Source organism: Pristis pectinata, chromosome 6 (assembly GCF_009764475.1).
Source record: "Pristis pectinata isolate sPriPec2 chromosome 6, sPriPec2.1.pri, whole genome shotgun sequence".
Classification (NCBI taxonomy): domain Eukaryota; kingdom Metazoa; phylum Chordata; class Chondrichthyes; order Rhinopristiformes; family Pristidae; genus Pristis; species Pristis pectinata.
The window spans coordinates 73,931,422-73,948,387 of record NC_067410.1 but is presented as its reverse complement, the minus strand read 5'-3'; the positions used below and the strand labels follow the sequence as shown (position 1 = coordinate 73,948,387).

General features: G+C 42.0%; 1 protein-coding gene across 1 annotated transcript in view; it reads left to right on the top strand.

Moving 5' to 3' along the window:
• The first annotated feature begins 5,699 nt into the window (after positions 1-5,699).
• Positions 5,700-16,966, top strand: part of LOC127571193 (ephrin type-A receptor 4) — a 115,228-nt gene continuing 103,961 nt past the window's right edge. The window contains exons 1-3 of the mRNA XM_052017335.1: positions 5,700-5,862; positions 7,671-7,738; positions 10,917-11,580. Of these exons, the coding sequence (XP_051873295.1) occupies positions 5,772-5,862; positions 7,671-7,738; positions 10,917-11,580 (823 nt within the window). The 5' untranslated portion in view covers positions 5,700-5,771. The remainder of the gene's footprint in view (positions 5,863-7,670; positions 7,739-10,916; positions 11,581-16,966) is intronic.

The following is a 16,966-nucleotide window of genomic DNA, read 5'->3' as shown; positions in this document are numbered from 1 at the left end:
CGCCCACCTCTTTCGGCTCAAGACATAGGCGGCCCTGCTGATCTCTAAGGGGACCTACTCTCTCCCTGACCACCCTTTTACTCTTAATATATTTATAGAACCTGTTGGGATTTTCCTTAACCTTACCTGCCAGATTCATCTCATACCCTCCCTTTGCCCTCCTGATTTCCCTCTTAAGTGTATTCTTAATCTTTTTATCATCATCAAGGGATTCAGTTGTCCCTGACCTCCTAAACCCAACGTATGCTTCCTTCTTTTTCTTGACCAGAACCTCAATATCTCTCATCAGCCAAGGTTCCCTAAACTTGCCAGGTTTACCCTTCACCCTAACGGGAAAATGCTGTCCCTGCACTCTTGATATCACCCTCTTAAAAGCCTCCCACTTGCCATTCGTTCCTTTCCTTTTAAACAGGCTCACCCAATCGATCTCTGCTAGATCCTGTCTAATTCCCTCAAGATTAGCTCTGCTCTAGTTTAGGACGTTAACCTGTGGACCCGTCTTATCCTTTTCCATTACTATCTTATAATTAATGGAATTATGGTCACTAGAGCCAAACTGCTACCTGATTGCCACCTCAGTTACTTGCCCTGCCTCATTCCCCAAGTAGAGCTCCAGTATTGCATCCTCTCGAGTAGGTTCCTCTATATATCGACTCAGGAAACTTTCCTGGACACATTTCACAAATTCCACCCTGTCCAGGCACTTAACACTTTATGTTACCCAGTCCATACTGGGGAAATTAAAATCTCCCACTAATACAACCCTGTTATTCTTACAAACTATAAGCAATTTCTCTATACACCTGCTCCTCAAGTTCCTGCCAACTATTGGGGGGTCTATAATACAGACCAGCATTACACAAGGATCATGGATAGCAACTGGCTACATTATATTCCTAGAGCATATACCTGTGACATAAGGTACTACCCTCCCAGTTTGCTGAGTGGCCCCATTACTGCCGAAAATCTGTGCTGCTGATTCATGTTAGAAATTGGAAACAAAACAAATTAACACAATTGGAGACCTAAGAGACTGCAGATGTGGGGATATGGAGCAACAATGTGCTGGAGGAACTCAACGGGTCCAGCAACATCAATGTGGGGAAAGGAATTGTCGACATTTTGGGTCAAAACCCTGCATCAAGACAAATTGACACAATTAGAGGCTTTGTGTGGCCCACTTTAGTCCCAATGATTTCTTTTAAACTTAGCTGTTTGTGAGGTTTTTACTTATTTGAAATTGTCAATTGTGCTTTACTTTGTTTTACAAGGCAACACAAGTACTACATATTCCCAATGCAGAACTTCATATAAAATTATCAGTTTGACATTAACTCTGACCCTTATGAATACAAGCCATGGAAAGGATACACTATTTTACATACGAGCTGATTACATTCAGTATCGGTTACATAGAAACATAGAAAAACTACAGCACAATTCAGGCCCTTCGGCCCACAAAGCTGTGCCGAACATGACCCTACCCTAGAAATTACTAGGCTTACCCATAGCCCTCTATTTTACTCAGGTCCATGTACCTATCTAACAGTCTCTTGAAAGACCCTATCGTATCCGCCTCCATCACCGTTTCCGGCAGCACATTCCACGCACTCACCACTTACCCCTGACATCTCCTCTATATCTACTTGCCAGCACCTTAAACCTATGTCCTCTTGTGGCCACCATTTCAGCCCTGGGGAAAAGCCTGTGACTACCAACCCAATCAATACCTCTCATCATCTTATACACCTCTATTGGGTCCCCCCTCATCCTCCGTCTCTCCAAGGAGAAAAGGCCGAGTTCCCTCAGCCTGCTTTCATAAGGCATGCTCCGCATTCCAGGCAGCATCCTTGTAAATCCCCTCTGCACCCTCTCTATGGCTTCTACATCCTTTCTGTAGTGAGGTGACCAGAACTGAGCACAATACTCCAAGTGGGGTCTGATCAGGGACCTATATAGCTGCAACAATACCTCTCGGCTCCTAAATTCAATTCCCTGATTGATGAAGGACAATACGCCATATGCCTTCTTAACCACAAGAGTCGACCTGTGCAGCTGCTTTGAACGTCCTATGGACTCGGACCCCAAGATCCCTCTGATCCTCCACACTGCCAAGAGTCCTACCATTAATACTATATTCTGCCAACATATTTGACCTACCAAAATGAACCACTTCACACTTATCTGGGTTGAACTGCATCTGCCATTTCTCAGCCCAACTCTGCATCCTATCTATGTCCCTCTGTAACCTCTGACAGCCCTCCAAACTATCCACAACACCCCCAACCTTCATGTCATCCGCAAACTTACTAACCCACCCCTCCACTTCCTCATCCAGGTCGTTTATAAAAATCACAAAGAGTAAGGGTCCCAGTACAGATGCCTGAGGTACACCACTGGTCACTGACCCCCACTCAGAACATGACCATTTAACAACCACTCTTTGCCTTCTGTGGGCCAGCCAGTTCTGGATCCACACTGCAATGTCCTCTTGGATCCCATGTCTCCTCACCTTCTCCATAAGCCTTGCATGGGGTACCTTATCAAACGCCTTGCTGAAATCCATATACACTACATCTACTGCTCTCTCTTCATCAATGTGCTTAGTCACATCCTCTAAAAATTCAGTCGGGCTCGTAAGGCAGGACTTGCCCTTGACAAAGCCATGCTGACTATTCCTAATCATATTATACCTCTCAGGTATATATTATATATTATATTATATATATTATATATATATTATAGACTCACCGGTCTATAATTCCCTGGGCTATCCCTACTCCCCTTCTTGAATAAGGGAACAACATCCGCAACCCTCCAATCTTCCGGAACCTCTTCCTTCTCCATTGATGATGCAAAGATCATCGTCAGAGGCTCCGCAATCTCCTCCCTCGCCTCCCACAGCAACCTGGGGTACATCTCATCCGGTCCCAGCGACTTATCTAACTTGATGCTTTCCAAAAGTTTCAGCACCACCTCTTTTCTAATATCTACATGCTCAAGCTTTTCAGGCCGCTGCAAGTCCCCACTACAATCCCCCAGATCTTTTTCCGTGGTGAATACTGATGTAAAGTATTCATTAAGTACCTCTGCTATTTCTTCAGGATCCATACACACTTTCCCACTGCTGCACTTGACAGGCCCTATCCTTTCACATCTCATCTTCTTACTCTTCACATACTTGTAGAATGCCTTTGGGTTTTCCTTAATCCTGCCCGCCAAGGCCTTCTCATGTCCCCTTCTGGCTCTCCTAATCTCTTTCTTAAGTTCCTTCCTTTTAGCCTTGTACTCTTCCAGATCTCTAACATTACCTAGCTTTTGTATGCTTTTCTTTTCCTTTTGACTAGATTTATTATAGCCTTCGTACGCCACGGTTCCTGTATCCTCTCGTGACTCCCCTGTCTCGTCGGAACATGTCTATGCAGAACTCCACACAAGTACCCGCTGAATATTTGCCACATATCTTCCGTACTTTTCCCAGGGAACATCTGTTCCCAATTTAATCTTCCAATTTCCTGCCTGAGAGCCTCATAATTCCCTTTACTCCAAGTAAACATCTTTCTAGTCTGTCTGTATCTCTCTCCAGTGCGAACGTAAAGGAGATAAAATTATGATCACTATCACCAAATGTTCACCCACTGAGAGATCTGACACCTGACCAGGTTCATTTCCCAATATCAAATCAAGCACAGCCTCTCCTCTTGTAGGTCTTGACTGTGTCAAGAACCCTTCCTGAACACACCTAACAAACTCCAAATCAAACAAATCTTACCATAAGATTTTTTTATCACCATACCACCATGTTGTTTACATTCATTTGCTGTAGCGAGTTTTTGACCTGGGCGAGGAACTCGGCCTCTGTGTCAACTGACCTCATTCTAAGTTATCTTAATGCAAGTGCAGCGATTATTTCCCTGATAATTGTATAAAATAAGACTTAGTCGAACTAGTAAATAGAAGTGAATCCCATAAATATTTCGATAATAAACATAAAAATGTGACGCAAATTTAATGTTTGCAATGTACCGGCACTCGTTAACACCTTTGTTGATTACAGTTGTTCAATAAAATATGTTTCATTTTATGACTGCACAGCGCTGTAAAGTGAAAAGCATATCGAGTCGAACTGTTATCCACAGACTCACGGCAAAATCTCTGAAGTTCCAATCTCGTCGAAGATTGTTAACTGTTTTGCATCCAATCACACACCTCCAGAGAAAGCTGATACGGGAGACACAAGAGACTGCTTGATGCTGGAATCTGGAGCAAGAAGGTGAAACCGATTGAACGTGAATCACCCTAACGATTCCACTGGGTGGTGCTGGTGGGTCAGTTGTAAGGCAATAAAAACCTGCTCATCGTCTTGGTTCCTTTTCCGTGAGTAAAACTGAGACCGTTCTCTACTAAGAGGCCCGAAATCAGTCGTCACATTGGACGGAAAAGGTGTAAAAAGCAACTTGAGAAGGCAGAGCTGAATGAAATAAGTGAGAGGAGAAACGGGGATTAGGATAGCCATCTGACCTGATTTAAAAAATATTTGTAAAGGTATCTTAGAAGTTACACCAAAGCCTCGCATCAATTGAGTTCTGCACGTTTGTTTTCTTTTGTTTCAGTTCCCAGCTCCAAATGAAACGAAACAATAAGATATTCCCTGTCATCAGCACTATAGAAATATGCACCAGGCCTGTAATCCCATTGGCATATCAGAATGCCACTGGCCAGCAAGACGGTTCTTGCCTCACGGGGGAGAGTCTATAGTTAGCATTCAAATGCTACATGGCAGAGACTTTATTGAAATATTTATTAGGCGCACGTAAAAGAATAATAGCGCCAGAGCTCTGCCTTACAGTTCGCTGTGAAGGTAGAAACCGGGTAAACTAATGAAGCGTTTGAACAACGTTTGCAAGATGTAAGATAATCATTGAATGCTCTCACTGAGTACAAGCAAACGCACAAGGCAGCCTTGTGGTCAATGGGTATTAGTTGGATTCCTTAGAAGATTACAGTTTGATTTTTCATGTTGTAAACGTACTTCAAAGAGTATTTTACAACCTTTAACTTTGATACACTAAATTAGGGTTTGTAAATAAAAGTACCAGTCAAGCAAGAAAGCTAAAAGCTGGCAGAGTGAGAGAGTTGGGAGATTTTGGATGTGGGATTCCAGAAACCAATCCCACATCCTCAGACTATGTGCTGCATAGTCCGAGGCCTTGTTTTCCCCTGATAGGATCTTGGAGGGATTTCACAAGCCACATAAAGGACGGGAACAGCGCAGAAAGTTGTGAAGCTGTGCTGCGAGTTTACTCTGTTGTTCACACAGTCTGGGGAGGCCAGGCAGACGTCGCAGGTGACAAAAGAAATCACTTGTGAATCCCCAATAAACCCACTACTTGTCAAAAATGAAAGAAGATTTCTTGCTGGCTCTTTCTGTGTGTTACCGGGAAGGTTTCGATTTATCTGCTCATTGATTAAGCCGTTGCAATAGATGCCCCGTTTCAAACTGGAGAGAAAAAAAACTGCTTCAAATTGACTGCTTGCTCTGGAGGAGGTGGTCGGGAGTGCTGAGTGCTGGGGGGGGGGGGGGGGGGTGGTTGTGTCCCAGTATTTTGACTGGATCTTTTTGATTGACGGCTGACGTCAGTCGCTGGCACCGCCCCTTCGGCAATGTCTTCGAGCTGCTGCTCCCAAAATCCAGTCACTATTCCACCGGGAAAGAGCGATCTAAAGTGAAGCTCCATTGGCAGGGTTATAACAAGGAAACAAGGGGGGAAATGGCCCGGACTGTGCAGTTGAGCGTCTGTGCTCTGCTCCTCGGGATTGCGACAGCGTTTTATAATTCAAAGAGCCATCCGCCCAACCAAGGTAAGTTGGCGATCCCATCGCGTTGCGGGGCTCTCCGAGTGAGCGAGCAGAACTTGGGATCTGTTCCCTGGTAGCTGCCAACCTAACCAAACTAACAGTACTGCCCGCCGCTGGAGTGCCTGGCGGTGGGGTGTGTGGTACGGGCAGGTGTTAAAGTCTGCATGTTGGTGTGTCCGGGGTTGTTCTGTTCACCGTCCAGACCTGATCCTCCCCAAACCTCGCCTGGTTTCCAACAGACCAAGGTTTGGAAATGTACATTGCAGCCGATGGCTGGTGTGTCCGGTCAGTTCTGCTCAGTTTTATTTCAAGCGTTAAACGCAAAGTCCCTCCAGTCCACTTTTGGTGGGAGGTCGCTTCACATCTCCACCCCCCCCCCCCCCCCCCGTCTCCAGATGTGGACCCCAGCCACCGTGCCCACAGTGTGACAAGTAGAGCGCAGACCTGTGTCCGGTGAGATCTTCAGCCACTGCAGTTCACACGTTGAAGCCTCCCCCGTGAACGGTGAAAGCTTTTATTGAAGACATGTACTCGGTCCTAAATAAAGAATGAAATTCGGAGTGAAATTGGGGGGCGCGGGGGGAGGGGGAATTAGTGCTGATTTGTGGCATTTTAACTGGGTCAGGCATAAACCATAGTCTGAACGGGAACGGAATGGTGATTTTCATGCAGTTTTTGAAAACGGGTGCAAAACTGAGCTAACTTTTGTGATAAAAGTATTTTAACGGTGTGAATTGATTGTAAGGCCGAATCTGTTTCAGGCTAATGCCGACGGGTTTTAACATTCAAACCACGTCTTTTCTCCTTTCTGAGACTGCGATTGAGTCCTCATTGTCCTGCCGCAGTGTAATCCACGGTAGATTCATCCAAATGCTTCTGGTGTGCAATTCGCTACACGCCTTCACTGCAGAGGGTGGGGGCGGGGGATGCCTGGCATCCAGTTCCTTATCTCCTGGAAATCGGAAGGAGATGCCACCCATCAGAAGTTAGTGGGCACTTTTCAACAAATCCTAAAATGAAAGTATTTCAGGCTCGCTAACTCTAACTGATAACCATCGCGGAGAACATTCAAACTTAAGGGGGAAAAAAACAGGCTGGTTTTGCACATATTTGCACGGTTGCTCCTCTCCCCCAGAAACGCCTGCATCATTTTGAGTTTATGCACGCGAATTGGGCAATAGGAGGTGACCTTTGTCAGAGGAGGCTTGCTGGGGGAAAGTGCTTCTCTTTAAATATCCCTCCCTCCCCCCACCCCAGTTCCCAACAGTCAGTGAAGGCGGCGAGAGCAGCTTCGTTTATCGTTACCTGAAGTGAGTGTTCGAGCGTTGCAGACAGCACTACACCCGCTTCATCTCCCCTGTTTGTAGAACTCCCGCACTTGCTACTAAAATAAACCAATAAAGCTAGGGTTGCTGTCATGTTTTCACATGAAAACATTGTAATCACTACAAACCACTACAAACTTTATGAATAATCCCCACACATTGTTGCTGAATTCTAAATTAGAGTAACTGATCTATGGCGAGCGAAATAATTATTCTAAATTCCAATTCAGTTACATTTCAAACATAATACACCCCTCTGAAAATGTCAGCACTTGCAGGTTTCTGTAACAATATTAGGTGTGATTAGGTGACGATAAAATCGAATTCCTTATGCCCTGGCGCAATACTTCGGTGTTCAATTTCTGAAGAAGTTTGACAAAGTTTATTAGCAATTAAGCAAAGAAAGTTTGAAAACTGCAGAATGTGGGGCGTTATACGCCGCTGCTCCTTTCCACCCTCGTAATGGGCTGCTTTAACTCTCCACAGTTATCTTGTTGGACTCCCGGTCTGTTCAAGGCGAGCTGGGCTGGGAAGCTTTCCCTTCTGAAGCCGGAGTGAGTATGAGAATTTGGTATCGCGTTGGGAAGTATTCGATTGCGAGCTAATGGGAGCATTTTCAGCAGATTGCGCCGGGAAGGTCAGGTTTCCGCGGTGCTCCCGTGAACTGAATTGCTCTTTGTGAGGGGTAACCATATACTCCCTTCGGAAAGCTGCAGCCTGAAGAATTGGAAACCGAAAGGGCAGGAGTAAAGGGGAGATAGTTAAGTAGAGAACGGATAAGATCACTTTTACTGGTCACTTGATTCAGAAATCTACATTAACTGTCTGGAGAAACTAATGAAGGGAACTATTGTTCCGAAACTCTAGTATTACGATGTAATGGTTAGATTGTCGAAACTGTCCCAAAATTTAGGAAACGTTCTTTCCCGTGGCAGAATGCGCCGAGTTGTTACTTCCACAGTTTAGTGACGGATTTAGTTGGATTACAAATAACAAGAGGCGTTACAAGCCGCGGGGACAGGTTGAGTGTGAAGGGATTCCTTTCCCTGACAGAAACAGGGCGATCCCTCAGGACGCGGCCGGTCTGAGGAGGAAGATCAGAGAGAGTGAGAGAGGTCAACAGAGGGGCTGATTTCTGAGGATTAACGGGAAAGCTGATCTGCTGTAGGAGGTGGAATTGGAGCCTGGCATTTCGGTGGGATGAGCACGAGTGTGCACGCAGTCTCCATTTCCAGATAAGTTAAAAATGTCAAAACACAAGGAAACGCGCGGCTGAGATTTCCTGCCAGTGACAAGGCTTCTGACCAGCGTCGCTAACCATCACTTGGAACTTAAACAAGACTCGCTCTGTGCAATCACTGGCCTGATCCTGGCGCCTGAAAATACCGACGTATTTTCTTTCCAATTTCCCTCCTAACATTTTTTAAATGAAGACAGGTTAAACGACCATTTGTAAGTGACTGTTTTCGAAGGAGGAATGCAACGGAAGCAGTCAATCTTAAGTAAATTGAACCAACACTTACCCTTGTATCTATAGTAGGGATTGCATTACTGAGTAATTCAATTCCAAATTATATAACAGCGCAAATAAGTAAATGTAGGGAATATTATTAATGATTGGACGATTGCAATGAACTGAACCTGAGATGCTTAGCTCTTTCGCACCTTGTGCCTTTACACGCTGATGACTCTTGGGTCATTTCCCCGGGTTCATATTGATTGACAGTTTGCTGCCAGAATTTGCAGATAAACCGCAGTTTGCCAGCAAGTGCCACTATCTCAGCCCTGCTATCCCCTTCACTAACCATTGAGGAATAAATACAGCATATCTTCCGTTCAGCGACTTCCCCTCAAACCCAACACCCGGGGAAGGTCATTGATTGCAGGGATAGACAATCTCACTCCGCCGACAAGCAGCCCGCAGGTGACCGAGTGCAGTCTGCAGATGATGGCTGGCAGGCCTGAGGGAACTGGTACCAGCCGGAGGGCGTTAGGTTTGATTGGAGGGTTAAACCCTGGTAACGAGGAAGGCCCTGCTTTTATTGAAAGAACGGAGTTTAGTTGAAACGCTTTCCATTTAATTGAAAGGTAGTTGCTTTCATACCATGCACTTGAGTTCTATTTATAAACCTTTGTGAAAAATTAAATAGCCCCTTGCTTCTCCGCCGCTCAAAGTGCTCTTGAAGCATTTATTTAGCTTACTCTTGGTCAATGTTTTAGTACAGAATGGTATACAGGGAAATATTTGCTTTAATTCTGAAATAAAACTCTAACAAACATACTCGGTTTTGTAACAAGGAACATAGTGTATGCACTGAAAAAACAGGATTACCAGTGAGCGAAAATACCATTTGGAATTAAAATCGCACCATTTGTGGGGGCAATTGTGAATGTGCTACTGAAAGTATTTTAATATGGGGAGGCGAGGCGCCTCAATGACTTGAATTTCACAGATTCATTCGGAGCAGTTTATGCAGATAGTAAAAGAGCGGAGACACCACCCTGCCTTGTAGCTTCTCCTAAACCAGCTTCTACTCGAGTTTACCTTTTTGTGTCACTAACACGTTTTAACACATTGTCCTGATGAATTAACTACTGGAATTAAGTCTCCCGGGAGTTAAGAATGTCATGATGGTCATTGAGTCTTTATTAATTCCCAACCAAGTCTAGGTAATCACCGAGATATTATGGGGCTGACATGAGGATTCATGTCTGGCAATCTCGGAGGACGGCAGGTGCTGCCAACAGCCTTTACTTTTTCTAATTAAACGTAAACAGCCAAATTGACAAATGTGGAATGAAGGATTTTACAGTTAAACATCGACCAGCGAGCTCCTTCGTTCCCTCCGGCGCACCATCACTGTTGAAATAAATATCTGCAGCGTGATTTCAGTGTAAGTGTTTGCACAGTGTTGAGTAATCAAGTAATACTTTGAATTACTTTGCAGGTATTGTTTATTCCATATGAAGGCAAATCAATTTGACACATTCATAATTAAAGATCCTCCTTGCATGGGTTGGAAACATAGGTTATTACCTCATCTGAAACTGGATTTGCTCCATCCTACATAAGTCCCAACATCTGTTTGCATCTGTACACTGATTTATGTAATCAGGTCGTGATTTCCCAAATTCCTTAATCTGCCCATTCCTTGCCTGGTCCCACCCTACCTCTGCATTCTCTATAAATAGCAGATCAAATCCTCTATTTTCTTGCACATTCTACCACACCTTAACAATGGACTCTTGACTCTCATAAACTTTCTCCCAAATCGATTTGCATTAGTAGTTTTCTCTCCATTTTCAAGAGCCTTCTAATTCTGTTTGAGATCAATTGTCTCCCTTAATCTTTCTTGTGATTTGCCATTTGCCCTCCTTCATGAAGCAGGAATCAAGTGACCATTAAAAATGAATATCCATTTCATTAAAGGTATTATGCAAATGCACATCATTGTTAAATTCATTGTTTCATCTAACTATCTCCAGTTATACTCTAGTTTAACATGCATACGTGCAATACAGAATTAGACAAGCTTTGGGAGATGCAGATAGGTGAACTCACTTGGTGTATTCATGCCTTGAAAAAAACATTCCAAGATGTAGATGCCTACATTACTTTGGTATCTGTCTGTGTTTTCTGCAAAAATGCCCTAATGTTAAATGGCATTTCACAGAACTATCTAGTCATGGAATAAAAGATATGTGTTTTGTGTGTGTGCTTTATTTCAACAGTGGGAGGAAGTGAGTATCATGGATGAGAAAAATACTCCAATCCGTACCTACCAGGTTTGCAATGTGATGGAAGCAAATCAGAATAACTGGCTGCGGACTGATTGGATCCCTCGTGAGGGAGCCCAGAGAGTTTACATAGAAATTAAATTTACCCTTAGGGACTGCAACAGTCTGCCAGGTGTCATGGGAACATGTAAAGAAACTTTTAATCTGTTTTACTTTGAATCAAATAATGATAATGAGTGGTATATTTCAGAAAATCGGTACATAAAGATTGACACCATTGCAGCTGATGAGAGTTTTACACAAGTGGACATTGGTGACCGGGTAATGAAACTGAACACTGAAGTTCGGGATGTCGGCCCTCTGACTAAGAAGGGCTTCTACTTGGCATTCCAAGATGTAGGTGCCTGCATTGCCTTGGTATCTGTCCGTGTTTTCTACAAAAAATGCCCCCTGACAGTACACAACTTGGCACAGTTCCCTGACACCATTACAGGTGCTGACACCTCATCTCTTGTGGAAGTGCGTGGTTCCTGCGTGAACAATTCTGAGGAGAAAGATGAGCCAAAAATGTATTGTGGTGCGGATGGAGAATGGTTGGTGCCAATAGGCAACTGTCTGTGCAACACGGGCTATGAAGAACAGTCTGGAGAGTGCCAAGGTAGGATAAAATGTTGTATTTTTTGGTGTAGTTCTATTTAAGGTTTATACGCAAGTAATTTAATTAGTGTTTGGATAGTATGGTGTAAATAGAGATAATTAGCTTGTCCATTGGGAGATTAAAGGTCACAACAGAGTGATTAACAACTCTTGTCAGTTCCATGCGATGTCTCTTTGCTCCATAGCATAACAAGCATAACAAGTGACTTGATTGCAAGTATCTAACGACATCAGTCTATTTATGTCAAAAAATAAAGATGCTAAAATTTGTATTCAGTCATCTCATAAAAGAACTTGGGTCAAACATGCACCATTTGTCTGATGATAATTTAAAATAGCACACCAGTACATATTTTGCATTTAGCATTTGGAATGAATACCTATCTCAGTGCCAATGATACTGCTGCAAGGCTCACATCCCATTCCTATCACTTACAATGGTTCTATGGCTTCTTGGTGAATGTGATAACAAGATCAACAATCAAATAGATTCTCTGGATCATAACGTGGCTGCTTCTGCTATGGTTCCAGAGCAGATTTATAGCAGGTGCAACATTGCAGATCTTGACAATATAATGTGACTGAGCAGCTTTCTGCAGGGGCAGAGAAGAAATGGATCACTAAAGTTTCCATAATCTTCTACATACCTAAAGAAGAAGCACCATAATGTAAGGTGCTGTGCAGCAATAACTGAGACCAATGATTATGATGAGGCAGACCATGCAATACCTTCTTGTCCACCCACTGCTTAAATTTGGGCCATGCATTGTTTGGGATTTCACCACAACTAATCTGCAAGTTTTGCATTGTATTCATCATTGGAAAACTTTGGTGGTGGATAGATCCTTTATAATTGTAAATAACCCCTCATTGGTCATGGTGATGTCATCCATAATTTCTCCAGTGCTGTATTTGAAAGGACAGATCTAACAGTGAGGTTTTAGTATCTTGATATAATTGCAAAATGAACAATTTAAGTTAAAACAGGTATCAAACTCAGACTAAGCATTAGAGCTTTACAACTAATTTACAAATTGCCAGAGTCCTAGTAGACTAGAGTCATGGTAGAATGTCCTTTTCTGTACAATGTACCTCACAATGAACGGTTTACTAAAAATATACGAAGTCCCTGTAGATTGATAAAGAGCTATAGCTGCAAACTTTTCATTGACTTTTGATTGTAGTTAGTGCATCTACAGGCAAGTGTAAAAATAGAGTGATTTCCAGTTGGAAACAATAAAGTGAAGATAGTACTGATTTAGTTTTATTAGAGTGTTTAAGTTGGAAATATGTTACATTTCATTCAGCTAAATATAATCTTGTTTTTGTTTAAAAAGCATACAGGATGTAAACTGATAGGATGAAATGTAATTTTCTTTGTGATATTTTTAAGAATCATTATTGTTTTAATGTCAACTTCTAAAAGTGCTTAGTCAGAACATAATTCGTTTGAGCATAGAGCAAAACTCAGCTTTAAGAAAAAGATGGAAAAATATGAAATCCAAAAATATCTATTGAATTGTTATAGCCTTAACTAGTATTAGATTTTCTTATTATTTCTACTTTCCCTTTCCCAAAGGCAGTATTATTGCTAATTCCTCTGAATTTTCTGTGCGATGAAAGAAATGTAAGCCATCATTTATATATCTATAGCCTTTAAGTGATCTGTTTGGTTTAGTCATACCAAGGTTACTCAAAGAGCTCAAATACAGCCTCCTTGGGTTATCTTGATTAATGGGAGAATAACAGAGTTTTCTTGTTTTGAGCTTTGTGCCCCATGTTTGGTGCAGCTAATTACATTGCTTTGTTCAATAAGAGCCTTTTGATAAGTTAGACTGATAAACAGTACAAATGATGGGACAGCTCCCTAACAAAAGCTTGAGTCTAACCAAAAAACATTGCTCAGTGACCAAGTCCAGTACATGAGTAAAGCTACAACACTATCAGAATTAGTCTATGATCCTTTTTTTAATAACTACATTATCATTTATAAAGGATGTATCTTTAATAAATTATTCCCCATTTTGAGGCCACTCATTTCCAGTTCTTACAAAGAAAAAACAATAAATACTAGGAAGTTATCATGGGTAGATTTATTCTGCATGTTACGACTGTGTTCAAATTATAATCATTTCTATCGCACCGTAGCTGAACTCAGTTGGACTTTCTGACTGAAAAGTGTGCTTTCCTGAAAGGCCAAGGGTGTTTTTCTAATCTTTAATCTGATTCATGTTTATGTTTTAAAAAATATCTTATTGGTATTGCCTTTTGGAACTAAAATATTTAGCCTTTGCTGTGACAGAACTGAGAAGGTTTTACCATAGGGAGCCAAGATCTTCTGCCCCTACCACTGCCATTTGATTCAAGTAATGTTGAATGTGTTTGAATCTTTGTGAATAGGAACTGCCCGTATTGTTTTGCATGGGAGAACCCTGACGGGACAATTATAGAGCAGGGGTCAAGGGTCATTTACTTCCTCATCCATCTTCCGCCTGTCATTGGGGGTCAGAGTTAGATTGATTAAGATCTCATGGTGTGACAAAGCCCTGGCAATCAGCAGTGGTGGGTGCTTATTGTTATTGGAGTCACCAACGCTGGTCATCTGCTGGGGCCTGGGACCACTAGGGACAGACTTACATTTCCTCTTCCAGTTGTCACCTTCAGCAGAATGTGTTAATACTTGAAAGAATTGAAAGATTGGTAGGGATGGATCTGAGGTTTCAAAGTGACAGATGGGTATTGTCTGTGCCACCTGCAAGTTCATTTGAAAGGGGCAATGATGTCTGACGGACTTCCTTGTAAGATAACAAATAGAACTGATTTGTGATGTCAATGTATCACTAACTATGTAGTAGTGAAAACTAATCAAAATTGTTATTTTAGACAAGATCTTGCAACCTTGCTGCAATGCAAAAATTCTCTGGACCTCACTAGTTAGTTTTAATACAGTTTACAGCGAAAAACTTGGTTTGATTTACTGCCAGTGTAGAAAGTTCTGATTGATCCCTCTTTAATTATTGCCTCATTAGGATAATCCTCATGTTGAAGGCAATCTCTTAATTATGATGCTGCATTGAATGGGTTTTATTAATCCAGATATGGTGAAGTAATTCAATTTTGTTGAGAGTGAACCAAATTTTATATTTTTGAGGAAAAGAAACTTTTTTTGAGGAAAAGGACATTTGCTACTTATTTTGTCTTGTTAGAAGCATTTTATAGAACATGTGCAAAGGACGAGTATGTCATTGTGAGCAATGCTACTAATCTACTATAGCATGCAGCTATTCTCACATTAGGATTGAATGGCAAACAAGTTTTGTATCCATCACCAGCGCAGGAAGCTGGTGCTTGCAGTCTTCATTTTCCTATCATAGTGAACTTAAAAAGGTGCTGACTTTTGTGGAAGAATGTTCAGTAATTCTGTATCTTAATTTACAAACTCATGTTTGTTCTGAATGAAATCCTTTTGAAATTGGTGTTCGATGTGATGGTGAAAGTTATTCGCAACTCTGAAAATAAGCCTTTAGTAGAGTTCTGTTCTTTGACTCAGCTACTTATTACCTACATTTACTGATACAGAAGTGGAGCTGCTCAAATGCATTTTATGCATGGCAGCTTATTAAATACATTCGTACATCTCAAAACCCGCTTCATGAGACTTTAGTTAGAAACAATACGTTTCTGCTTCCATCTTAAATTTAAGAGATAAGCAGACAGAATATAATTACACTTTATGATTTAGAGATGCTTACTAAGCATGAAATTATTAGAAAAAAGCAGATCCTAAATATATTGTTAATGTGCTTTGGAGTCTAAAACAAATATGTTGCTCAATGAGACTGCCTCTTCACCGGTTTAAAGACAGGATTCAGAATGTATGTCAGATTTCATAACCAACCTAGTGTTGTGACTGGCTACAACTGTGAAGTGCTGAAAGTTGAAAAAAAAATCTCCTGAACTCAGTATGTGGGATTCACATGTACAGCGTCTGTGTTTTACTGTCAATGCTGAAAGATCAACATGATCTCTCTCAATGTCATCATCACACTGACAACCCAACCCCCGCCATTCATCTGTTCTGATGAATGAGCATTGTAAAATGGCCAGCCATCTTATTTCTGCATAGATCAGCTTCCTTGTTTGCAAATTTTCTGCACTAAATTATGCAAAATAGTATGTCCCATTTCCTAATTCACAAAGGAAAGGAGCTTACCTTGCAAATTGGACCCAAGGGCTCCTCAAAAGATGGACAGTGTCCACGTTTTGTTCGAGGGTAGACATATTAGAGTCATAGCGTGGAAACAGACCCTTCAGCCTGCACCAACCGTCAACTCCTCATTTACACTAATCACTGTTTATGGTAATATAGGTGTTGACATTAACCCAATGCAAGAATGGTGCTTACAGCATGTGTGTTGGATGCAGAGTGTGCTGTGTGTTGGTTCTTGAAGCATTCATTAGGAATCCTGAAAGCTTGTCATTGCAATTACTAGGCCTCACTTACTACTGATTGTTGGGGGTGGGGCAGGTGGGTTAGACGGTCATGTCAGCAGCAGGTAATGAGTCTTCCAATTAGGTTGGGAATCCTGGAATGGTATTTACTATGCAAATCCACCTTGATAAGGATAGTTTCATTTTATTCTGTGCCAGACTTGTTTGTGACCTGCACATTCATTTTCTGCTCCTTGGAGATGGAGGTTGGAATTAAGGGGGATGGTAATCACAACAGTGGTTGTGACTGCAAGTCACCATGGTCCTCAAAGTAGCAGGTCTTGTAGGAGGCTGCAGTGGCTAGACAAGTCCTCTGGCCCTGTTCCTCGGATAGGTTGAGAAGTTTGACCCTTAATCTATAGATCCTTTTGGCTGGGTAAGGCCTTCTACACTAGCAACTTTTAAAGGGGTCTGAGATTAGCTACAGATGTTGAGGACTATGCTACTGCTGCTCCAGTTCTTTCTAGACTTACTGCACCCAGTACAATGTAGAAGGAGCAACAGCCACCTTTGTTCCCGCTTCTCCAGGTGAAGTTGTCAGAAAACCCTTCAATTGTAAGCTAACTTGCAAAATGAGCAATCAATCAACTGTCTTAATTTTCCAAAGCCAATAAAATTAATTGCAGTGGCTCAGCTTGTACGCTACGAATGATGGCAAAACTGCTAGATTTCACCATTATTACACAGTAGAATTGCCAGCAACTACGTGTCTAGTGAGGAAATTTTGAAGTTATCGTCAATGATTCAGCTCTCTTCCTGAGGCTCTACTGGTTGTAGATTTTTCCACCACAATCATAGGCAGAAAAAAATTTACAAACCTAAAAATGTCTTGCTTTATGCATGAGGTCCAAGTGAATTGTTAATGGTGAACTGAGCCATAATTACTGTTCAGCAAA